The sequence below is a fragment of the Solea solea genome, chromosome 21, assembly GCF_958295425.1.
Source record: "Solea solea chromosome 21, fSolSol10.1, whole genome shotgun sequence".
NCBI classification, from domain to species: Eukaryota; Metazoa; Chordata; class Actinopteri; order Pleuronectiformes; family Soleidae; genus Solea; species Solea solea.
This window is the reverse complement of record NC_081154.1, coordinates 12,123,904-12,150,137: the sequence shown is the minus strand read 5'-3', so window position 1 is coordinate 12,150,137 and position 26,234 is coordinate 12,123,904. Positions and strand designations below refer to the sequence as shown.

At 42.2% G+C, this 26,234-nt stretch overlaps 1 protein-coding gene across 1 annotated transcript in view; it reads right to left on the bottom strand.

Annotated features, from left to right (window-relative positions):
• LOC131448061 (disintegrin and metalloproteinase domain-containing protein 12-like) overlaps positions 1-26,234 on the bottom strand; it is a 77,266-nt gene that overhangs the window by 29,612 nt on the left and 21,420 nt on the right. The window contains exons 4-7 of the mRNA XM_058620136.1: positions 12,182-12,260; positions 7,446-7,522; positions 6,079-6,268; positions 1,191-1,256 (exon numbers count right to left, since the gene is read on the bottom strand). Coding sequence (XP_058476119.1) covers positions 1,191-1,256; positions 6,079-6,268; positions 7,446-7,522; positions 12,182-12,260 — 412 coding nt within the window. The remainder of the gene's footprint in view (positions 1-1,190; positions 1,257-6,078; positions 6,269-7,445; positions 7,523-12,181; positions 12,261-26,234) is intronic.

The window sequence follows — 26,234 nt, the reverse complement described above, 5'->3', positions numbered from 1 at the left end:
TCTTTAACTGGGAGTCTTGGAGCTACAAGACACCCAATCACAGCATTCACTTTGTTTCCAGTGGTGCTTCTGCTGGAGTTACTATCATCAGCTCCTCAGTGAAACTTTTTGGGAGTAGACCTCTTGCCTATTTTTTCACAGCATAAATATGCAGATAAATTAACTTTTCTCCACAGATGTCGGCATCATTTTAGCATCTTTATCTGTTGCATGTGTCTTAAACACAACACAACCTGTTCCTGCTTTAATGGAAAAGAACCCCAGTGTTTCTGTTCACTGAATGCATTCTTCTTTTTTTCCAATGAAGCTTCATTGTGAAATATGATCAGGACAGAACTAAAGAACAAAAGAACGAGATCGCAGCCGAACGCCAAGGTGGCCGGGCTCAGCCTTAGAGATGGGGTGAGGAGCTTGGACATCAGGGAGGGATAGAACCGCTGCTCCTCCACATTGAGAGGAGCCAGTTGAGGTGGTTCGGGCATCATGTTAGGATGCCTCCTGTTTCGGGCATGTCCTTCTGGGACGAGACCTTGGGGCCGACCCAGGACACGCTGGAGGGATTATATCTCTCGGGTGGCCTGAGAATGCCTTGGGATCCACCCCCCCCCCCCCCCGGAGGAGCTGGTGGAAGTGGCTGGGTAGACGGCTGTCTGGGCTTCCTTGCTAAGGCTGCTTACCCGACGACAACTCTATGTAAAACATAGCAGAAGCTACACTGACACCCTGCAGCAAACACTCCCTGTATGAAGGACAGATACCCACGAGATGCAGCAGACACTGCTGCTCTAAGGCGCTGCACGTGCATCCTGTGTGAAAACCAAGTAATGACAGAGAACGTCACATTTCTGAATATTTTCAAAGAAATAGTATGTCACAGTATTTGTTTGAACTTGATTTTTTTGGGGGGGGGGGGGAAGTGACAGCCCTAGTCACTGAGGGTCACTTTCTCTTATACCACCTTCAGATCTTGAGACAATTCAAAATGTGCATAATAGATTCACTCTCATTTGTGAGTCAAGTGGGAAGAGGGATGAAACTGGTGCTAGACAGTGAAATAGATGAGTAAGCACACATCAGAGGCAACCGCAAAGGTCTGCTTCTCATGGGGGAAGCAGGGGCCATTAAGCATGTGACCTCTGAACCTCATTCCTGTGGGATAAGGCAACTGAGGCTGTGTGACCTCTGCTCACCTCTCTGTTATCAGCCACAATGATCAGCTCCACATACTTGGTCGTCGTCTGGGCATTGCGTTTGTGCTGCGAAAGAGAGCAGACAGGGAAAAGGTGGGTGTGAAGGAGAAACAACGTAAAAAGAGAGGTAGAGGTTAAGTGACAAAAGAGGCCAGAAAGAGCAGTAAATGGAGGAGGAAATGACAAAGTGATAAACCAAGAATTGAGGAGAGAGGAGGAGGAGGAGAGGAGAGAAGAGTAAGGACATTAGGTGGACGCACTTAACCGCAGCTAAGTGGAAAGAGCTGTCTAAATTTAGCAAGTGGCCACTCAGTATGGCTTTTTTTTTTTTTTTTACTCCACTCGGTACAAAAGGAAGCTAAAGTGAGAATCAGCAAAAAGCTATCAGCCACTCTTTGAGTTAGAGTTTGACTCACTAAGAAGAGCCACTAATGCCACACAAACCTCTGATAACACTCAGGAACAGGAACCGGCTTATTAACTAATAAATCACTATTGTGGACAATAGTGTCAGCACTGTTTGCATGTACAGTAGGATATAAAGTCACTGTTTATGAAGTAGATGTATCCTTGGTTGTTTTTCCTCTACAAAAGTAAAAGAGCGTGGGACTCCACCTGCACACTTGGATAGTGGAGTATGGATTTGTGAGTGTATCTGTCCAACAGAAGCAAACCTTTAAAACCTCTTTAAAATTCTTCCTGGCTGTACATTAATCTATGTTTACTTATATTTGTTATGTCTTTAGGACCAATTCTGGCATAAGCATTGACCTCGTCAGGACCAGTAGTCCTCATGGAGACCAAAACCTGGTCCTACTTGAGGCAGAAACTAATTTCTGAGGAACTGGTTAGGTTTAGGGCTAAGATTTAAATATTGAGTAACATCTTTAGGAGCACAGTTGTGTTTTGATCTAAATGCAAACAAAGGCTATGCAATAACAGTGTCTTAAATGAAAATAGATATTATTTTTTACATTAATTAATGTGCAGAATGTATTCACAAATCAGAAATAATTGTAAAAATACAAGGAATAGACATTGTGCTGATATAGTTCATTTAATCCAAACACTTTTGTGCTGTATTAGCACCTCACTTTTGCCTCAAAATGATATCAAGCCAGTTTCACCTGCACACACACACTCACTCTTTCCACTCACACACGCTTGCAGATCAAACTGTCCTGCTGGCTAAGTGTCACACCGTGGCCTTTTTCCAGTCTGAGCCTCTTTATCCTCGCGGGCCTGGCAGCCCAGGTCCTCTCTGCTCTTATCTGTCTCCTCCATAGATAAGCCGGGATGGGCAAGCGTGCTCTAAATGCACCCTATGGTGATAACCATGTATCTAGGAGACCACTGTGAGGAGATGCATATGGACACTACAGTGAAGTGAATCCCTCTTTCTTGAATTTGTGACTAGGTGTGAATTTATTTTTATTTACCGAGCTTCCTCTGTAGAACTAAACCTGCCACAGGAAAGTGGATAAATGTGGCTTTAATAAATTATATATATATAAAGGAGACAATTTTGAATTGTGAAACACAGTATCCAACCTTTTACAATATTAAGCTGCAGTGTGTAACGTTTGGTAATTTATGTTGTTGCTGATGTTAGTATTCTGCCTCTGCTTGGTGGTTTGTGAGCAGAAAGGATGTAACATTATTATACGCTGCATCCTGTATTTGAAAACGAGCTCTGTCGAGCAATACTATCAGACCTGACTGAGGCAGCGCTGTCTGTACACGGCGGCTGATGGAGATAAAAAGTGGGAGTAGTAGAACTAACTTCTGAAAGTTTTTGTTGTCGCTTCTTTGTGTTCAAAAGTCGTACCTGTCGACCTGTTTGCAGCCGTCTTGCTTTACGGGTGCGATGTTGTCATTTGTCTTGACGTAAAACAAATCACTTCATGTGTGCAGTGAGAGAATGTCGGCGGGCAACACGAGATCTAAGCACTGCAAGACTGAGAAACACACAGAGTTGTGTTGTAGCTCATAGGCTTAATTGGCATTTTCTTCTTCGTCCCTTTGTTCATGCTGTAAACTCAGTGGTTTAATGTCAAAGAAATAAGGTAAAGCGTTTTCATACATTATGCAAAATACAATACACTGTACAGTGAAGAGATTTTAAACAAACAACCGTGAACTTGCAGCTTCAGAGCTTTCAACCACATCGCAGTCTTCATTAAGTAAATGGAGCTGGCTCAGGTGTGGAGACGAGGATGAAAGGGCAACAATGGAGCTTTGTGATTAGCTTCTCTTCCTCCTGACACAGAATCGACGACCACCCTTAGTGCTCAAATGCTATTTACTTTAGGGCTTCTATCCAATCAAGTGAACTGAGTCGTTCAATCCATACAGTCCACTTCAGAAATGATCCCACCACCACATATATTATGTTCCACCCTGTGGTATCCTGTTTCAACCCCAGAAGATAAGTCTCTCTCCCGCTGCACGCTGCACTGCGGTTTAACGGCTTGGACTGAAACAGTTTTTGGTGACAGTAGAGATTTGCCGGAAGTCCTGTTGTTGACGTGAATTTCCTGTCCGCTAGCCATCATATCTCTGTAACCTTCTCTGCCCAGTGTGCCTCTCATCATCACAGGGCTCTGTGCCAACATGCCTCTTTCTCGTCAGGCCCTCGGGCGGGACACGTCGCAGCTTATCAAAGCAGCAGCAGCAAACCTCAGTGCCGCTACGCAGTGGGCAGAGGTGAACTTGCCCCGCGTTCGTGCCACCCAAGTCCAGCAAATATGATGTTACATGCCCACTTTTTGGCTCGGAGGACTACGAGCTCATTTGGTTATAACTATGGACGTTTGAAAAATACTGCACTATCTTATCGGGTTTTTCGCTTATTTAATCGCCTCAGGGATTATTGGGTTTGACCACCTCCCTTATTAATCACATCTGTTTTCATTTATTCTCCATATTTTCCCTTCTAATGCTGACAACTCTTGCTGTGCTATGTAGGGCGTAGTATTTTAAACAAATAAAAAGGGACACTGTGATCACATAAACAACCCACACATTTTTTTTTTACATATCGGTATAAATCATCATAATCTTTGTCTGGTTTTGTTATCTTATCCCTCCTGTGTTTCTGCAAGGTGATAATTGTGCTGTAGTCAGGATTTGTTCCCCTCTGCCAAATCTCTGCAGCCCTCTTAACACCAAGGACAATAGCAACTATTGATGCCAGCAGTATAATCACCAGCAGGAATCAAGATGTACAATAAAACATCACAAAAATCACTGCATGCATAAGTAATAAACTAATAGGGAAACTGCAGGATGATTTAGCCAACGCAGCCACATGCTTGGTCTGCTTTCCAAGAGCTATCGACTCCATCTCTATGTGCCCATAATGAACTGATTAAATTATTGCGAAAAATAAAAGTCAGTTTTAGGAAAAATGGAAAGTCCCCTTACATTAACTCTATCACACATATGAGATGTGTGCTTTCGGTTCCTGGAACATGTGTTTCATCTTTCAAGCCGCCTATCTCTGTGTAATTGGACTGACCTGATAAATCACCCGTGTCCAAACCCCAACACCCCTGCTACCTCAGTCTGTTTTCCACTTACAGGCACTCATCATCTTTAAAGCCCAATTCCTCTGAGGATAGAGACTCTCTGGAACCATTGCCCGTACGATTTATCCCCCATGATGGGTGGGGAAGTAAGGAACTGAGAGCAGGCTGTAGGACGGGGTGGGGTTTCTCCAAAGCAATCTGTTTAATTCTGGAGGGACGGGTCCGACTGGAGACATGATCTACAATCCTGCATTCAGATCTCGCTTTCAGGCAAAGTTGTAGCCACTTAACAGCCAATGTCCTTTGTCATGAGCATTTATCAGCCCTAGCTCTCCATACGCTTCAGATCACTAATGGACACAGTCAGATAAGATGGAAGGAATGAGTGAATAATTTAATCAGCAGTCGTCCCTAAAAGATATAGCCGGCCACTTACCAATATTTACATTGCAAATGAGCTTGTTAAAGAGGGCTGAGATAAGGGATTGTTCAGACTGGGAAAAGTCGGAATCCAAATGCAGTTTGCAAAAAGAAATACTGTTGACCACATTTTAAAAACTGCCAACCGTGTGGTGAGAATATATTTCTCTTTGGCTGTTGAGGGATTGTTTTCTGACAGCACTGCTGGTTAAAGCTGTAGTCTGAATAGCAAACACAAAGACTCTGTTCACAACTGGAAACTCAACTTGAGCCGATATGATATTCAGGTTATTGGTCAAAGCTACTGGTTTGGATATTGTTGAATGAAAAGGGGAAGATTTGATATGATCCAAAAACCCTTAATCCCACGTAAATGGTTTAACACAGACATACACCGCCAATGTCATGTGACCAGACTGTGAGTGAGGGGTGCAGTGATGGAGGATGGTGGACTCATTTTAAGATAAAAGAAGAAGAAGAAACAGACGCATGCCATTTGATATCCATGGTGTGATCACCATATAATTTAGCATGTTAACATTTGCTAATGATCATTATTTGAAATCTGAGGCTGACGGTAATGCCACTAGTTTGAATGAAGCGACGATAATTAAAATGTTGACCATATAATGACACTGCATGAAAAAGTCAAAGGATTACACCATCTACACCACATTTTTATGACCAGTTTTATAACCAATGGTTATTATAATTTCAATGCAAACCTCATTGTGGCACTAGAAAAAAAGAAGGGGTTGTCAAAAGTCCTCTAGGGGACTGCAAAATGTCATGGCAATCAATAAAACCGTTTCAGTCAGGACCAGAGTGATGGTCTGACAAACATGCACCACCACCCACAAAGACAATGAACTCAATAAAAAAAATGAGGTTCTTCCAAACCACATTGTCAGTACACAGTTGCTGTTGAAAATCCTTACCCTTGTGCCGAAAGACCTGAATGGACTGTTGTTGTCTGCTGGTTCAGTAGGAAAAGATATGTTGAAGTCGTGGCCACAGGTGCCAGGGGCAAAATTGAGATGTTTGGCTGAGTAGATCCAGTGAGTACCATCACTGTGATCGGCTGATGGTTCCAGTACATAGGATTTGTCTTCAAGAGATATGAAACCCCTGTAGAGACAGATCTCTCTGTGGTTAGACATGACACAGAATCAAAAGATAAAGTAATATATCATTCTCATTATGAAAGTGATCCTATACCATTATTAATAGTCGCTACTGCTTGAATTAGTGCTTGCTGTGGCAGACTTTATGCCGTATCTCTTAGTCTTTCCATTGTTCCAGACAGTCTTTCCTCTTTCTTAACTTTTCTCATCATTTAAAAGCTCCGTGCGTGATTTAAGTGACAACCTCGCGTCTGATTCTCACAAACCTTGCACAATATCCACAGCCACATGGACTCATACTAAACTCCCAAACTCCCCCAAAAGTATTAGCACTGCCAACCCAAGCCAAAGGCTATTTGTCTCCGTGAGAAGGCCAAGCATTTTGCAGCTCTGTCGAAAAAAGGTCCTGTGCATGTGTCTTTGTGAAGATAGATTCAAGCAGAGCTGACATAAGTATAAGGATCAAGGTCAGAAGCAAAGGTGTCACAATCAGGCAAATCACTGTGCAGAGGGTGTATATAGACACTTGGCTGGTTTGTGTAAACACTCTTGATGGTGTCCAGTGATATTACTGCAATCATTTCTCCTGGTTGACATCTGCAAACACACTGTTTCCAACACTTAGACCGCTCACTTGTCTTAACTCTCACACATGGCGGCGTATAGGGTGTCGTCTCAGCTCATTCGTTCAGATAGAAGCCCTGTTGGTATGATATCTCCGAAAGCAACCTAAAACCTAACGTGAAATCCAATTTATTATGATTTTATATGTTTAGTTGAGTCATGATTTCCGTTGGTTTTCATAACAAAGAATGAAGTAGCTGATAAAATCTGAGCAAATTTAAAACATAAGGTTTTCTGTCGACTAAATTTGGGATTTGGCGTGATTGGCATCTCTTATGTTTCCCATCTGAGACAGTTACAAATGACTTGGGCTTGACTACAGTGACACTTAATTCATTTGAATTTAAGAGAAATTAAATCACTCTCAACTTGGAAGACTTTGGCAGGTACGCCTTGTGACAATTTAGTTCGCTTGTACATCAAATAAAAAGCTTCTCTGTATTTGCTTGTGAAATCTTGTGACTTGAACTTCTCTTGATTGATGTTCAGTTTGACCTGCACTGCCCCCAAAAGTACACAAAGCTTTTACTTTTGCTGCTTTATAGTTTATCACTTACTTAATCCCAGCACAGGTACTGAGGCTGACGTCTGAGTTTACGTGACCCTCCACCTCACCGTGGTAGTAGCAGTTTGCCTGAGGAATCACAAACAAAAAGAAGTGAACTAACATGGGAGAAAAAAGTGTTTAGTTTTGCATACAATTAAATAACAACAGTTCCAGCAGATAACAGTGAAATATGAGCAGTTTAATGTTGGGGGAATAGGCTTTTGTAGTTTAGCAGCAGGAGTCATTCCCACTCATCACCGCAGGCTAATGGTGACTGAAATCTTTTCCCAGCACGGTCTTTTCATGCTGTTGCATTCCCAGGTCCCCGCTTTCATGGACCACCTGTCAAGCTGAAGCAGCAAGAAAAGAGAGTGAATTAAAGCCATGTTTAGTGAACCACTCCTGGCAGCAAGAAGGCCCGGAGGAAGTGTCTGGTTTAGAGTAAAAACAGACTTTCTGCAACAGTTAAGACGACCTCGCTCAGGTGAGGTCTGCGCGGCAGCCTCTCTGCCACCCTGTTCTGGAAAAGTAGGAAATGTAAGTTTTCCACCCCTCTTCCACTCCCTCTAAATATAGAGTAGAGGCAGTAAATCTCAATGTCCGGGCTCCTTCAACATGGCTAAGCTCCAGAGGCTGCTGATTCTGCACATTCACAGTGTGAATGTGTTTCTGGTGTTAAAAGAAATCCTTGCTAAATCTTGCATCACAGTGCTTTCTTTTCTCACAGCAATCCTGCAATGAAAGGATGATGGGCCAATTAATGTTCTCTCATTTTGGACATGAGTTACTTAAAGCGGAATTGCTAAATAGTCTCGATTTATAAGGTTGAATGTCCAATTTTGACTTTGTCACAAGTAACTTAATACTGAAAGCAGCTTTTATCAATATTTTTAATTTAATAAAATGTTTCATTTGGGACACTACGGTTTGGTATTTATCAATGATATCTGGACCTATGTGCATTTGATTAAAATTATTGTGATTCCACTAATCTACACTGTGTAGATTTCATTTGCAAATAAAATATTTACAGGTTGTTCCAGTGCTTCCAAAGGGACAAAGCTCCACTCCATAGTTGAGTGAAAAAAGTACCAAAGCCAATAGTCAAAGAGCTTAAATGTGAGTTTTTATGAGACATATCACATCTTTACATTTTTGCTGTTTGCACATTCCATAAGAGTTCATCCAAAATAGCAAGCAGACATTATAACAGAACTCATTTATAGACTGTGCATGCAAAGCACCAGAGATATTACCAGGATTTATACCCTTTGCTCTCAGGACAGCCTCAATTCTTTGAGACATACACTATATGGACAAAAGCATTTGGCCACACCTGTTAAGTAATTCAGGTGTTTTAATTTGGCTTTTAATCTTCTAATCTTTGCACTTCAGCATACCAAGACATTTTGGACAATGCTATGCTTCCAACTTTGTGGCAACAGTTTGAGGAAGGTCCTTCTCTATTCCAACATGATTGCGCCCCAGTGCACAAAACAAGGACTGTAAAGACTATAAAGTTTGGTGTGGAAATAGTTGATTGTCCCGCACAGAGCCCTGACCTCAACCCCATCGAGCACCTTTGGGAGATTGCGAGCCAGGCCTTCTCGTCCAACATCAGGGCCTGACCTCATAAGTGCTCTACAGAATGAATGGACACAAATTCCCATAGAAGCACTTCAGAATTTTAAGGAAAGTCTTCCAAGGAAGCTGTTATAGTTACAAAAGGGGGACTAACTCCATATTAAAGTACTGTAGATGTATTTGAATACATCATTACAGTCCCTGTTGGTGTAATGGTCAGGCGTCCGATATACTTTTGTCCAAATAGTGTATATTTCACAAGATGTTAGACATGACTGCCATGCACAGCCTCTGCAGAATGGTCAACTGCACATTTATATCAGGATGGCTCCATTGATTCTTGTTGTTGACTCCAAATTGTGACCCTGCACACTCTGTAAACTCAGCCGAAAACATGCCTTAGCTAGGCCTTAGTATGTGTCCTCCAGACACCAGTGTTGGTGAGCGTGTGTGCCATGTAAGTATCAATGTGTTGTGTATTCCATCCTCACTTGGATGCCACATCATTGATTCAACGTTCGCCTATTATAGAAACATTAGTTTTGGAAAAATAGGATTCATCATAGACATAAAGAAAACAATATCATATTCTGGTAGCTACTGGAAATAATAGATCTAAATCCACGTGTCTTCCACCATGGAGCCACTTTCCATATCTCCACCTAGAGGTGCATTGAAAGAGAATAATGTGTGATAGTGAGAGAAAGAAAAAAAAAGTGCAAAGACAGGACAACCCGACATGAAATATGAAATTTTTGTCTGGTGGGGGAGGAAGAGAAGAGCTGGTATTATTACACTGAGTTAATGCTACCACCTCATGTTTCTTTGATGAGATCATGACTGTGATGCATCGATATAAGGGATAGGAATAGACTTTGTTTCTGAGCTTTTTGCAGGAAGAAATGAGAAGGCGAAGTGTCCGCCCCTTCGAACCTGAAATTCAGGAAGATTAATAACAGACACGTTATGGTGGGAGGCATCCTGGGTTTGAGCATTCCGCAACATAACTAAACTGTACATTTCTTTTTTTTTTCAACTTAATTCTCTGATAGCCATGCTAGCGTTGCATATTCCCAGTAGTTTTCTTTTGTTGCAGCACGTGGCAATCATTTATTGTATTATACATGGATGGAGGAGACGATGTAAAACAGACAAGGGGAACCAAGGGAGGGTTGACTCATGCTGAAGTCTCTCCCGGCAGTACCTTGCCTTTGACACACAACTGAACACTCCAGATCACTATATCAGTCTCCTCCCTGCCGGCAGGACAAATAAATTAACTACAGATCAGTCTCTGCAGACCTGTTTTTTTCCAAGTAAAAAGACTCTCCCATGTTGTGGTCATGAGAGAGGAATGAGAGGAGGAATGGAGGTCAAAAGATCTCCATTAGTTCCCAACCTGGTAAATACAGGTTACTGGCAGGGAATCCTTCGGTGCGTCCATCTAAATTCGAATCCGTCTTGTGTAGAATTGATTAGTCGATTAATCAACGTGACACAAAATCACTTGGAAGTCATTTGCTTCCAGGTTGAAGTTAATTTGCTGGTTCAAGCCTCTCAATTGTAGCCTGTTGTCTCAGCAAAACTTTGCCATTTTCCTCTGCTGCAAACTATTTTTTATAGTTTTTAACAAAATGTTTGATATTATGTTTTGGCAAATGGTTAATCGGCAATTGTGTTAATCGGAGTTGGTTGGTTGGAGGGCTGTGCATAATACCGATGTCCATGAGACCAGTTTGAGTCCAAATACTTATTGTGTGCATTTTGTGTTCTCTCCAGTGTGTTTTTTGTTGTTCATGTTGTGACACTATGAGGAAAAGTGTCCAAAGGCACAAACCTCCAAACTGAATACACACCTGGTGCATGGCAGAATCAGATAAATGATGAAAATGTCCACACACCAGTTACTGTTCCAAAGAAAAGTTTTATTACCAACCAAGTAACGTGTCAGACTCAGGCCTAACCGGGTGTTATTTGTACCTAAACCATGGCTCATTTATAATCAAGAAATGCCTGTATTAGTTGGGTCATGTAGCTTATGTATCGTGGATTTTGCAGATATGAGCAATCACAACATACAGTATGATGAGTGGCAGAGCTATAATTTCCATTCCCTTTCCCATACCGATCAATATTTTCACAATTATCTTACCAGCTAATGAGAAAAATAATTAGTTTCGTCCCACGATCTATGCATCTCATGGACTCTCAGCATACCACCTCCATCCCTTTTCTGACCTGTGACTCCTCCATTGTCTTTATGCCCTAGAATGGCAGCAATTACAATCAGCTGTTTGAGCTCAGCCAATCACAGTCCGGCAGCAGATGTTCATTTTACTGCGTGGGTTGGCCATTATTGAATTACATTCATTGCTTCTTTTCAGCTATACATAGGACAGCCATTTTGTACACAGACCTCACATGCTGTCTATTAAAATGCTTTCTTGTTATCAGAACAAAAATACGATGTTTTAATTACTTTCCAAACTGCAGATAATCACATTCATCTATAGGCTCGCAATAATGAGACACAGTACAAACAGAGAGCACTGTTGAAACTGAAGAAAGAATGTGACAGACTTAACACATGTATGTTTTATAGAAAGTGCAAACTCTGTTTAACAAATACAATGCTCAGTGCTGGTTTTTCACAGTGAGTGAGACTTCTTAAAGGCACTTAGATGTTAACTAATTCATTCAATATTTTTAAAAACCCATGCCAAACCGGTTTTAGAGATGGGTTTTAAGCCTATTTATTATAAAAGACTTGCACTGTTCTCTTAAACTGAGTCTATTCTCTGACCTCTGTCCACCTTTTATTTCATCAAATATTCATCTGCTGGCAGAGAAGGAAAATGGGCTCACTCATCTAACACCGGCTGCTTATTTCGCAACGCCGCCGAGTTCTCGGAGGTTTAAAAGTGGGTCTAACTGCAACATAAATTATTTCTTTATTTTCTCACTGACCCCCTAAAGGGCACACAGCGAAGCAGAACCAGACATGATATGGAGTTATACAAAAGGTCAACACTCATAAAGGTTATTAGGTGGGGGGTGGGGGTTTGGGGTGAGAGAAGAAAACATCACAGATTCAAGCTCAGATGTTTTATTGTGTCTCAGCTTTGATAAAAACCAGAAAGTAAATTGTTGTTAAAAGCATACCGTGAAGTTGTGAGAGCCCGTGACCGCACTGCCATCCTCCAGGTAATGGGTTTCTGTGTAGTTACTTGCAAATAGCCCCCTAAATGGAATAAACAAAGATGACAAACGCTCAGAAGTGACACTAAGGGGCTTTATCCACACACACAAACAAAAATCAATTACAGTGTCTTCAGTCATTCCATCACTGTGAGAGCTGCTAAAGTGATGAACAGTCTGCTGTGATTTAAAACCGAACCCTACTCTTGGAGTGCAAAAACTCCACTGAGCAGCTGTGGACATGAAGTCAGCAACAGGATACAGAGGCTGCTCTGGCATTTTCTATTATTAAAACCCACCTTCATGCCTCATGCATGCATCATGAAGACGTATTCAATACAAATCTATAACCCATTCCATGTGATGCGATACAAACAGTAATAGACTTACACATCACGAGTGATGAGCAAAGGGACATGAAAGCATGGTCAGATTATGTTGACAGGAATACAGTAAATAAATTATTTTTGGTTACAAATGGGAATCAATAACGGAATACAGTTCCTCTCGGAGGTGACCAAGTGATCCATTCATAGTTTATATGCAGAAAGTGCAGTAAATCAACACTGCAATGCTCTGCTGAAGGCAAACAGATTTGTTTTTCATGCTCTCTCTCCTTTGTAATGATTTTCTTTCCAGTTTCGGGGTCAATAATTATGTAAAAACATGTGCTTTTTGTCTAACTTGTCAGCTGATACCTGCTAGATGATTTTGGTTTTACTGCATCTTTCTCTACAGTTCAACCGTCATAGCTGTTGGAACAAATAACGCACAAATTAAATCATGCTCCATTCGCTTTTGTTATCGTGCGAAAATACCTTTGGGGCTTTTAACATAGAAAATAAGAGCTGTGCAAACACAGGCCACACACGACATCACATGATTTCTTTGGCGAATAAAAGGAGTCCATGATGTGATGCGTGTCTTTTAATTCATGTAGTAAATGATCATGCATGAGCTGAATATAAACTATAATTCATGTTAAGTATTAGCAACTTTCATGTTAGTTATGTAGTTTACTGAATATGAAATGAAATATTGCAGAGAGAGAATCATTTGCACACATGATGCCTCCGTCCATATGTGCACGCATGAAAGTCACCTCAGATGTGGTGAACTTTTCCCATGTTGATATAACTAAGCTTGCTTGGCTTTCGTGTAGCGAAGAGTGAGACATAATCTTGGTTCTCTTGGGGGAGCGACAGACCAGCAGCAGAGAGAGCGAGAGAGAGATTAACAAACAAGTTAATATGTTGTTTCTGTTTCAGATGAAGTTCAGAGTGTCTTTACGTGTCAATGCACGTTTCATATATATAGTGGATGCATGTACTGTATTACACTGCAGGATATTAGTCGAAGGTTCCACAGCAGAGTGGAAACCTCAGCAGGCAGCTGGATTCTCTTACTGACCTAACCGCTGACAACCCAGCTGGGAGTGTCAGCTGTAACAACCTGGGGAGGAGGGGGGGTTATTTTGTTTGGGAGCTGTCAGCATGAGACACAATGCCTCCCCACCCTCGACTTCTCTGCAGAGCCAAAGAGCTGGTAATAATCATTGGATCAAAGCGAGGCCAAAGAGTAGAAAGAGCCAAATAAAATGATGTGTTTCTTCAGTCTTAATTAGGTCTGCGCTCGCAGTCGGACACATAACCTCAACATCTGCCCACAACAGACAATCCATTGTGGTGAGTGTGTGGAGGCCTAAGTATCTGCTTCGTTGCTTGTGTGCAGCATTCAAGGAGAGTGTGGGGACACGAGAACACGTTGCAGACGCCCATGTGTCGTCCATGTGTGCGTTTTCTGAAGGGGGCGTGAAGAGGACACGCAGTTGTTGCAGGAATAAAAACCACGACAGTGTTTTCGGATCAAATCGAAGTGGATTACAACAAAAAAATATGAGCTAATGTCAGCAGTTTGTGAGGAGAATGCATTTCTGCTTTTGTGGTAGCCGTTGGAGTATTCTCAAAACAGACACTCACATGTATTTGGGTGTCAATCAGTACCAATGAATTCTACAAACTCAGCAACAGGGACCCTTTTTTCAGATAAAACAGAGAAACCAGTAATGATTAATCAGCTCAGTTCCAGGCCCAATGCCACAAGCGTAATTCTGTTTGGTTTGATGTAAAGTTTTCCTGGTCCGTTCTTGCCTCGTGCCCACAAAGTCTCCTGAAACACCCCTAAAGAGAGGCTTCTCACTGCCATCGTTTGTTTGGTTTACTACTGTATACTAGCAACCCCCTGGATTTGTAACCGACTTGGCTTGTTGCTCGCTTCTTAGAGGAGTCACTCATGGAGTCAAAGATTATGAGTTTTCTGGCAACTGTGGAAAATAAGTAAAACACATGACGTTTTCAGACATGAACTCCGGAAAATGTTCAGATGTTGTCTGAGTCAGACGAGTTCACAATGGACGGAAAATTTCCATGACAATTAAGCGAGACGACTTGGTCAAGCATGCGAGAGGCAGAACACTCGTTTTTTTGTTTTCCTGTTGTATTCTCAACCAAAAAAATCTCTGCAACTATGAACTGTGAGGATGGACGTTGGCAGGTATTTGTGTTCTCACATACAGCCCCTCCCCTCCTTCAGGATAGTGTCTGGATTGGAGTGCTGGTTTGAACGCAGACATTCTTGACGATGCATCTCATCCCCTCAGAGCAATGAACCCGCAGCCAAATATATCATGTGTCTAATTCCAGCAGGCACCCACCCAGCATGCCAGTCACAGCTCACCATTTATCAATCAGTGGGAAGTTAATGAGGCAAGTGAGAAGGAAGTGGACAGGGGTTGTGCCCCCTATTTAAAATGCATTACCCACGGGACAGTCCTCCAGCAGAGATCCACCTGACTGACAGAGATTTGGCATCAGGGAGAGATACAATGAGTCAACAAAAAAAAAAGCCCCTTTATTTGACTCTTAATGCCTCCATATCTGCCCCCAAGTACCCAGACAGCCTCACTCTCACACAACCACTACGAGAGCAAAGTGTGACAAGCAGGAGGTAAACATCGCTGAGGGCAGTGCTATATCTCTGGAAATATGACAGGAGAGATAATTGTTAATGGCACTGCATCAGTTAGACAGGTGCAATAGCCTATTTGTAATTATAGTTGTCGTGTTTACATTTCATGTCATGTCAAGGCTGGGGGAGGGGGGGGGTATTTGAAAGGTAATACATAAAGCGAGGAAAGGTGTTGTATTGGTAGATTTGACGACATATATATGGAGAGACAGTGACGCCACAGTTACTAAGTGTCCCTTCTTTTCTTCCTTTCTTTGTTGCGTCTCATCAACACTGACAGCTCATTGTGTCCGTCCACCTACGGGGAAATAACAGGAGGATTTATGTCTTATGTAAATGGAACAGATTAACGTACAGAAACACTGTACATACCCCGACTCACAAATCCATCCCACTCCCTGCTATACATTTTAATTAGGAAAAGTATGACCACATTAAACTAGAAAAATGACTCTCTGTGGTGATTTATTGACAAATCCCGTGATCTCTTGTGTTACTCGTTTACTTCATTGTGCTCATTTAAAAAGGGAGAATAACCGGAGAGGTGGAGGAGATATATTAATTGCAGCAGGCTTGATGAATTGGAGTTGGAAGCCAATCAATCAACGGCAAAAAGGGGAGGTCCCGTTTGTAGGTTAGTGCTGTATATGACCTAGAAAGAAAGTACCTGTCTGAATGTCAAACAGACCACTCGGCAGTCGTGCCGGAGAAGGAACATTTCAGCTTTTGTATGCAAATGCGACTCTGTTTTTGATTGATTATGCCACAGAATTGTGTCTATAATGTCTGCCGTGTATTGCGATTATGGAAATAAAACACCAGAGCAGGGAAGACGTAAACAAGAGTAAAGATGAAGTCATGCACGGGACACTTTTGATCAAAACTTGGAGGAACAAGAAACGGCTGAATTGATTATGTGGCAATGGGCCAAGATTCGGGGGAAGAATCTTTAGTGTGAGACGGAGATTGTTCCATGCAAAACTATTTTCAGGTGCTTCAAATACAGACGCAGTGTGCAGAACAAAATACATAACGTGGTGTATATAGAGTCAAACTTGCTTATGCTGTGGGCATCCTAATAAGAAGAATACCTAAAATATTGGCTTGACTCTCTTTTTGGAGTCCACAACATGACTATTAGCTGACTTGCTGTGGCCCGTACATTGACAATGTAGACGTTGTTTCCGTTGGTGGAGCAGAGGCTGGATCAATGTGTGCAGTGATTTCCCAGTCACATGCTCCGATGTGTCTCATTAAACTCCGACAACCATATCAGGGAATTCTGGACAAATGCTAGAGTTAACGAAGACAAATGCAAAGCTGGTGAGGATCGAGCCTCTTGAGAGCTCGTAGCTCTCTAGCACTTGTGAGGACTAGCTATTTATACAGATAAATAAAAACATTAAGAGCAGATTAAATCATCATCAAAGAAACACTTTTTTTTTCCCTATAAAACCTAATCTAGGAGCTCCAATTAGTAGCCCACATTACATTTCAACACAGCAACTCAATGTGGTAGTAATAATGTCCCTGTGCTTTTATGTGGCAAGTGGCAAGATCCCAGTTTCACTTGAAAAAGTGGGGAAAAAGTGGGATCATGTGCATGAAAACCTACAATAGAGCCAACTGCTCCAAGCCAAAAACAAAAAGGAAAGAAAAAAACTTGTCTGAGTGTTAAAAAATTTTCTTTTCCAGCAGTAAAGGGAAGAGGGCCAGTCTTCCTGGCTGTGATCTGTCTGACATCAGGCAGCGTTGCAGGCCAGTGCCAAGTAGAGCAGGGAAGCAGAATTCCCCCTGCTTTACCCCAAGCTCCGTGCAACTCCCAGTCTACATGAAGCATGTCATGAACAGACCTGTTACAGCGTGCCGGCCAATGATTTCTGCTCAGGAGGGAGGGAGTGGAAAAGAGCAAAACAAAAGTCAAGGCAGATGGTTTTGACTTTATTCATATCTATGCCATGTTTGGTACAGTGATGTAGCATGTGGCTCCACGAGCTTCAAGGTCAACATTCTGGCAATAGCAGGTTTTGGCTTGTGTGAAGAAAAACCCATGCGTGTTTCAAGTGCAGATATGAGAGAGTATTAGTTTGTATTTTCACAAACAAAAACGGCAGATGTGACTGGGCTGCACGTTCCATCTCATCACAACAGGCTCATTATGATTCTTCACACTTGTGTGGCATCCTGGGGTGGTCAGCAAGATGGTCAAACAGAGTAGCCATTAGCAGTGGTGGCACGCAATTACCGCAATGACTGTCACCTACAGATTGATGTGGTTAAGCCAAGGCATGCCCCGTGAAATCAATAAAGTGTCATCTCTGTGAAATGTCTGCATGATGGATGACTCCACAGGATCCAAATTACAGAGACGAGATGATGAATGCCGCCCCAACAATGGATGAGATAATTGGAATTAGGACGGAAGTGCAATGCTAATCTGCGATGAAGTGTGAAGACCGAGGCGTTGGGCGATCACCGATCAAACAGAAATCTTTTGTTACAATCGGATAATAGATCGTCTATATGTTGAAGTGTAGGAAGTACACTGAAATGAAATGCCTGTTCTGAGAGAGAATGGCACGTACTGTGATCCATGTGCATCACTACAGCTCACTACTACATCAAGGTAGACAGCATAATCAGTAGACCAAGAAAGAGAGAAAGCCCAGAGAGGAAACAGATGTGATGTTAGCAAACTCCCATCTCCAGGAATCGTCTGGTTTGGACATACCTACAAATCAAAAGTCTATCACTACCAGAAAACTAAAGGCGCCTGTTGTTTATTCAAATGCTTCGAAAAGATCTGTGGTCACTGCTGTCCATCAAGAGTGAAGATAATGACTCTCTAAGTAAGGAGAGGTTGAGGTGAGAGGTGAGAGAGGTGTGATGCTGTCACGCCGCCACAAAAAGCTCTGAGGCAGATGTTGCAGTCAATAGCGGCTGATAATCACGGCCGCGGTTTCGCTTGCCTTCACTTAATGAGATTTGGACCGCAGCGCGGTGAAGAACAGGAAACGCTCAGGCATTTGTTTTTTTGGAACGGTCACATGCGTAATGTAGGTCTGAGGACTTGCTTTCTATCAGCTGTCCCTCAACACAGTCGCGTTCTGTGCCACATTCAGCACACGTGCTGCTGCCTCACCATATTATGGGAACTCTGGCTATTGCTGCAGCACACTCCAGCACGGAGTGACACATCGTCTGATCATTCCAGTCAGACAAGGAAAAATGCAATAATAGAATAAAAAAAACAAAACTTGTATAGTTTAGTCTAGGATCGTTGGTTTTCTGTCATAATAACACATTTATTTTTTTTAATTCCCATTTCGATGGTCGACATGGTGTCATGACTGATATCAATCCATTTTCTACCACCACAGGAGGGTCACAGGGGGGCGACCCTCCATCATTTGTTTATAATGTACCACACTAAGGCCTTATTGAAATAATGCATTAACAAAACCAAAGAAACAACAACCAGTCAATTCCTAAATCCAGGGTGTTCCACCACTGACTAAGGTCACATGTCTGGTGCTACAAACACACCTGTACCGCTAGTTATCCCTGTAGCATGAGTTGAATCTTGAGGAAGATTTGCTCCAAATGAGGACAGAGGAGTTGCGTGTGTAAACGGAGTTGTTTTTCATAGTTACGTCTGCATCTTAATGATGAGATGCTCGCTGTTTTCCCCCTCTAAATCCTCGATTCCTCCTTTCCTTACGAAGGTCGAGATTGTGACATCATTTCAACCAATTTTTGATTTACAATCAAGATCGTGAAACCCCGAGTTTTAAGATAACACATTTGTGAGGCAAAACAGCTTTGTGAAGTCACACTTCACACACTGACCACCAAAATCTGATCACTTAATCCTGAAGTTTAAAGGAAAGTTGAAACCAAATTGGAAGAGATTCCTTCATGGCTTTCTTGCCATATTGGATTCACAAGAATGAGACTGGCGGACATCTTGAAAACACATTGCATAAAACATGTTTATTTAATTTCTCATTGATTGCCTGGTTTTGTGGCTTATTGTTACATCCACACAAAAGTCACTTTTCAAAGCTTGACTGATGTGAAGTGTGCTGGGGGGGGTTTTTTGTGCCGTCCGGTCTCTCCCTCTGGTTTTCTTTGCCTGTTGCCAGTCATGGATGTGTGACATCATGACACACATCTGGCTCTCTCGCGTTTTGCTTACACCACAATGTCTGTCACCCTCAGGCAAGCGTGCACATGCCAAATGGAACAAATGGTGTCTATGACAATGATCAAATCGTGCACTCACTCTTGGTGGGTTACAGCAAGGCACGTTTTTCATTCTATTAGGACATTAATAGCCATTTTATTGCTCATGATATCACTGATCCCCCAAGGACAAAGGGAAATGTAATCACATGTGACTAATCAACAGCGATTGATTTGCACAGTGAACTCTAAATCCTCCACTAGGGGTCAAGTAGAATACAAAGCTTTAAATTACTGCAAGTAATAATTCAATTTAAATGGAAAGAAAACAGAAAAATATACATTTCTGAGCAGCTCTAGCGCCGCAGACGGGTGTTTTTTTTGTTTTTTTTCCTTCTTCTTTCTTTGCGACATTGGCCAGTGACATCTTTATCTGAAACTAATTACACTGGCTGCAAAAAGCAGCACTCTCTAAATTCGCCTTTGTTGCTGTGGATCACTGGAGGGGGAGATCCTTCATCCTGCTTTCTATTGCCATCAGCCCCCAGGGCTTCTGTTCCTCTGTGGCAGAGGGTGTGTGTGTGCCTCTGTTCTGCCTCTTCATCTCCCTCAGGACACGCTTCGTTTGTGTGTGTGTGTGTGTGTGTGTGTGTGTGTGTGTGTGTGTGTGTGTGTGTGTGTTTGCAGGACTAAGGGAGTGATGGAAGGAGAGAGAGAGAGAGAGAGTGTGTCCTTGCTTGTGTGCATCAGTGACTGCATGTTCTGGTAGCCCTGTATGATTAATGTGTGTCTGTGTGAGCATGTCCACACGCATGCACCACTGCTTGTGCTGTTTTCCACAACACGGATTGTGTTTGTGCTCCACACACAGCACGGCTTGTGTATCATGCAACACCTTATTTGCTTTCAGTACTTGGAGCGAGCCACAACACTAACAACTAAACTATGGACTCTGTGTGGGAAAATGTACTATTCTGCAAACTTTGTTTTGGTTGCATCACCCAACAGAGGAACTACTTTTTTTTTTTTTTTTTTTTACAATTTAATGGACTTAATCAAGGAAGGCAGGGTTGTACTCAGTAACTGGAATAAAAGATAGTTGCTTGTTGTTTATAATATTGTGAATGTTAACATTTTTATGATCTAGAGAGAAATCCTGGAGGTTGATATCTCAGCCTTCTTTCCATTATTATTTTGGGTGAATCAAATCTTTAGACACTTTTTGATATCCGTGTTCACTTATACCGATAACGAAAATCAGGATATACTGAAAACTCACAGATGTGAGTTTACCAAATCAATTCATATTCCCCTCCGTGAATACATTAAAGCGGGATTTACATTCCGCATCAAAACAATTAATCGCATCACGCGTCCCTGTTTTGTTTGCTCGCATTCTTTCAAATCATTCCGTGGGTTGCAGTTGAGAGGGAGAGGATGTGCTGAGGAAGAGCTGAATGTAAAGTCGTTTTTTCAGGACAGGTCATGCAAATGCGCCGGCTTTGAGCTCTGCTCACTAATTCAAATGCTTCGCAAAGAACTGGCCCAAAGCACAAAGCTCATGCATCTATATCCATTTCAACATCGCGCTTGAACTAATGAGCAACTGGGGAACTTCAAACAGTCAAGTCCATCATCCTTTTTTTTGTGCAAGGTGAAGGCACGCACACACACACACAAAAGTAGTATTTCAATTAATTAAAGCTGTCTGCATTGTGTGCCCTCCTCCCCCTATTTTTCCTGCCCTCCTCCTCTGCCTTGCGCGTCCTCAGGGAAATCAAACAATTAAGAACTGAATACAAATTTACTCTGCCTCCCTTAATGTCTTTCACCCCTCCAACTGTCTTGGGGAGTGGGATGTCCTCCGTGTTGCTCGTAAAAAAAAAAAAAAGTCTGATTTTGATGTATTAGTCGGGATTTGGTTTTACACCCTGACCCTGAGCTCTGTTAGGAGGAGATTGACAGGAAGGGGCCACAAGATGAGAGCACGGGGAGGCAGTACAAAAACAAGTGAATTATTTAAAGAGAAATTAATATTTAGTGTAACGTGCAAGGTCCGAGGCATGCATTTTTAGCAGGTGTGGTCTTCCTTAAGACAAGATGCCCAAGGTGCAATTTATTAGGCCATACATCCCCCCGCTGACCCCGCAGTGCCCATAAATCTCAACCAGCTTTCATTACAACTGATTTCTGCAGGGAAGATTCTGTTATGTCACGCTTCCTTAAATCAGCGCTCAACGTTATTTCACTAAAGTTGGTGATTGCTTTCCCAATAATAATGCACTGCTATAGCTCATCGATCATCCATGTGCCGCTGATCCCTATAAGGACTCGGGGCTCCTGTTGATAAGCCGACGCGCCGCAGAGTAGAACATTATTGGTTTTCTCTGAGAGACTGTTTGTAAACATCACATCAGACCCCAGCATGTGCAGGCGGAGCGCGGCGCTGGGGCTTGTTCGCGCTTACAGCGTCGATAAACCACCGGGCGTAAATAAAAAGTGAGCGCGGTTGATTTGCATCAACACAACAGAACTTCCGTTTATTAATTTTCATTTGGCATTTTGAACAAAATCAATGCCAGGCCAAGGCAATAATCAAGATTATAATAATTCTGAGGCCATGAATCTTTTTTTTCTTTTCACTCTTTTATTTCCCAACACAAAGGCATGTCGGCTGTTTGACTGTAGCACTGCTGACAACACACTGAATCACTTGAACTATTACTTCAATTTAACTATACCGTATATAATATAATATATAACATGGAAGTCTAAAGGGAGTTGGCTTATTAACGATGAGATGATTGTACAGTGTAACAGTAACAGTTTGACATTTGGGCTAAAATCAAGTGGGTTGAATATTTGAGTTCCCCGTGAATGACAACAAATAGCTTCTCTCTCAGCTCATGTGTCAACAAATGCAGTTTCCTGTTTAACCCACTGTGAGTTTACACCTGGGACCTGCGACCCCTGCGCTCAGAAACCAAACCTCTGCTGATGAGTTTAAGGAGACTGTATCATGGGCTCGAGCCTTCATTCCCCAGAGTCCCTGCAACCCGAAGCAGTCCACAGCCTCTTTATCAAACCTAGGCAGCTCTATTGTTGTTGGCAGCTCACTCCAGTCCCCAGAGGTGGAGGGATTAGGTGAGAGTGAGTGAAGAGCAGCACAGGGGGGCAACCGATGGAGACCCTGCTGCATCCCATGCCTCAGTAGAGAGTTGCTGATGGCAAGGAAATAAGTGAGAGGGGAGATATGTGAAGGCATGGAGGACAGAAGAGAAGGCCGACTGCTTTCACACCTCATCTGACAAAGCAAAAACACTCCAATCCAGTCTTCACACATCCTTCCTCTGCCTCCATCCACTCCCTGTGTGTCCATCTCTCAGCACTGTGGGGCCTCAAAGTCATAACCTTAATGATGAGTGGGATGGGAAACACAAAGCATCTGCTTTCTGCATGACATGGAGACAGGGGAAGACTCCGTGCTCCAGGTCCCAGACTTTCTCTGCACCATTTCTTTTTATCACTGAGCTAAATTTAGCAACGAAAGAGAGATCTGAACCTGAACTCCTACACAGGTTTCCAAAAGGAGTCATGTTTGGATTTGAGTCCAAAAGGAAATAAATGACGATTATTACACCGTTTTCAGATCTGTTCATCTGCAGAGGGACAAGAGGGAGAAACTGCTGCTGGTGTTGTTTTTTGCTGTGCTGGTCGGCTGCAGCGGATGCTGGGTTTTTTTCCCCCCATCCACCATTTATTTTTCACACCACTCTGCATGAGCACGAGGAGGACAACAGAAGAAAAAACCCTAGATCAACTGAAAGAAACATGCTTACTTCCACCTAAATCCGACCGTCTGGCCGATGACCACACGTGGCTTCTTTGCTCAGTCAGTGACCCCCCCCCCACACACACACACACAGGGAGTGCTCGTCTTAGGAAGGTCATTTGACTGTGAGAACAGGGAGGAGGTCAAATGGAGTGAGAGTTCCCTCTGACATGGATTCACACTGTAAGTGCAGCAGATCTGTCTGTCAGACTGAAGATGGAAGCCAGGACTGTTAAGCTTGGCTGATTATCTTTATGGTCAGCAGCCACACGGGTCAAAAACCTTGGCTGCATTTGTTTATTCCCTTTGGCAACACAGAGCTTTGAGAAAATGAGCTTTCACTTTGAATATTAGAGAACGTTTGCTTCAGTAGGAGAAGGAGAGAGAAAAACACAGGCCGACTGGTGATTTAAGGGAAATAGGAAAGATGAAACTGCTTTGATTACAGGACTTGTCGATTCGAGTATGTACATGTTGCAATATCATCATGGGTATTTGTAGTCATTTATGGATGTTCATATTAAAATCACTGGGCCGTGCACACACACAGAATAATCCACTGTGCAGTGGAAATTCAATGATTTGTCTTTTAATTTCAAAACCAAGTAAACAAAACAGTCGACACGAGGACGCACGGCAGAAAATGTTGTAAGCGGGGTGAACGTTTTATAATTAGAATACAAATTTTGAAAGCAAACGAGACGGGAGTATCCAATTTAATCTTGCTGCAAGTATAACTGTATATCACTTACGTAAGACCAATAATGCTGGCTCATTGTGGAGACGTACAACAAAAAACCTACTCCAGAAAGAGAATTTTACACATATTCACCAAATAGATGGAGAGATGGAACACATTATGTTGTTGGAAAGTCTTACAATAAATGAGCTTGCAGATAAAGCCTTACGTTATGCTTTAATTTATGAAGATGAAACACACCGTTGTCTACCCACACAATCAAAACACTTAATGCAGTCTCATTCTAAAAGGCACATATAGGTAGGTGCTTGTTTAAAATCAAACAGATTGTCACTCAGCTGTGGGAATTTTGACTTCAAACACATAAATCTCACTGAAGTCCATCATAAATAATGCAAGATGATATAATAAAAGATGTAAAAGGCATCAACTGAACAGGATGAATGACTGTATAGTTGCCCTGTAGTTGTTTTCTGTCACAAAAATAGTCATCTTGCTTCTAAAATCCCGAGCACCACCTACACAGCAGCGCCTGGTAGAGTGTTTAGTGTTTACACAAGGCATGTTTGGATGTGTTTCCCGCGCCACCTATCATCAGGGTGCCTGTAAGCACAGAAGCATATTTTCCAGTCTGGATATCGCTGTGAGTGCACCAGTAGAATATATTTTTGCTCGTTAAAATTCTGCCAAAATGAGCATCAATAGCAAAAAAAAAAAGAAAGAGGGAGAGATCTCTATCTACAAGACCCTAAGCTCTTAGGTGAAGGTGAGTGATGACATGACTGTCATCAAACAGAGAAAACTGCTGCTTATAGTAGGTTTCATTTGGCGGTGTAATTAGAGGTCAAGGGAAGAAGGATGAAATAAATCCACCAGCTGGAATCCGCAGACCCAGTATTCCATCTGGAAAAAGGCTCAAGGTGGAGGAAGGGTGGGGAAGACCCCTATCAGGCACAGAAAGTATTTTTTTCCCCCTCCAAACCACATTATGATACTTATTCTTTTTTTTTTTTAAGTAGAACATACAGTTCCCCTCTGCTCATGGATCATCTGCTGAAGGGGCAAAGCTTCTCTGTGCTTATGTCTGAGTTAACAACTAGTCAATCTCGAGTGTGTGGTGGAAACTTGAAGCCTCCAGACAATGCATATATTATCGTTATTACACTGAATGAGGGAGAGTAAATACTTTGATAGGTATTAAAACATTAAATATTGTAACATTTAAATTCAAGTAACATGAGTTGGTGGTCAGGTTCACTTTTCTTTTCTAAATAACTTGCATCATCCCTATGGATGAAGGAGAGCCACACACACTGTTTTTTGCAAGCCTGAATGGATCATTTGTGTAACCTTGATATGTTCTGTACATATTAAAACATCACAATAGAGAAACACACACAATCACAATCTGATTTTCAAATGATGCAATCAGTTTCTTATGCTTCTGAATGATTACGCACAAAGAATATTTAACTCTGTGGGCTTTGATTGTACTACATTACGATCCCTCCCGGGGTTTTTAATCATTCATTCATTTACAAAAAATAAATATATTAGCATATTTTCAGATCACTAAATAAACTCACCTGAACAAGATGGAAGGCTTCAGACTTTTAAACACACAAACACACACTGAGTGATTGTGCGTCTCACCCCTCTCCGTCCTGTGGAAGGGGACAGGCCATTCTCAGAGCTTCCCAGTGTTACTGAATGCCTCGTAATTAATTAGCAACATGGGCCGCTGAGTCCACCTTATTAATTACTGCTCTAAGCTGAAAAATAATTGGAGCTTTTGAGAAGGTAATTCAACAGAGGGAGGCTCCAGCCAAACAAAAATCCCTTTTGAAGGAAGCCGTTAAAAGACACAGGGTCTGGACAGAGACTAGCCCATTCCCAGGGCTTGTCTTTGAAACTAATGAATCACAGTGTATCATGGCCTTGCAGCCACAAGGGTAACAAGAAAGGTATAAGGCTGGCATTAACCACAGTGCAGCCATCACTGAGAAATAAGCTTTAGTGGGTCTGAATGAATCTGAGAGCATGTGTGTTTGTGTGGGCATATTTTTTTTTCCTTGTCAGGACCAGTAGTCGCCATGGGGACCAAAGATTTGTCCTAATGAGGGAGAACCTCATTTACAAAGGCACAACATATAATATGGAGTATGATGTGAAGTGTGGTTATGTTAAGGTTAGGAGATTTGACCGGTTATTTCTGACTGTCCATATTAATAAAGTCGAGAAGCTGCACAAGTGTGTGTGTGTGGAAGGAAGCT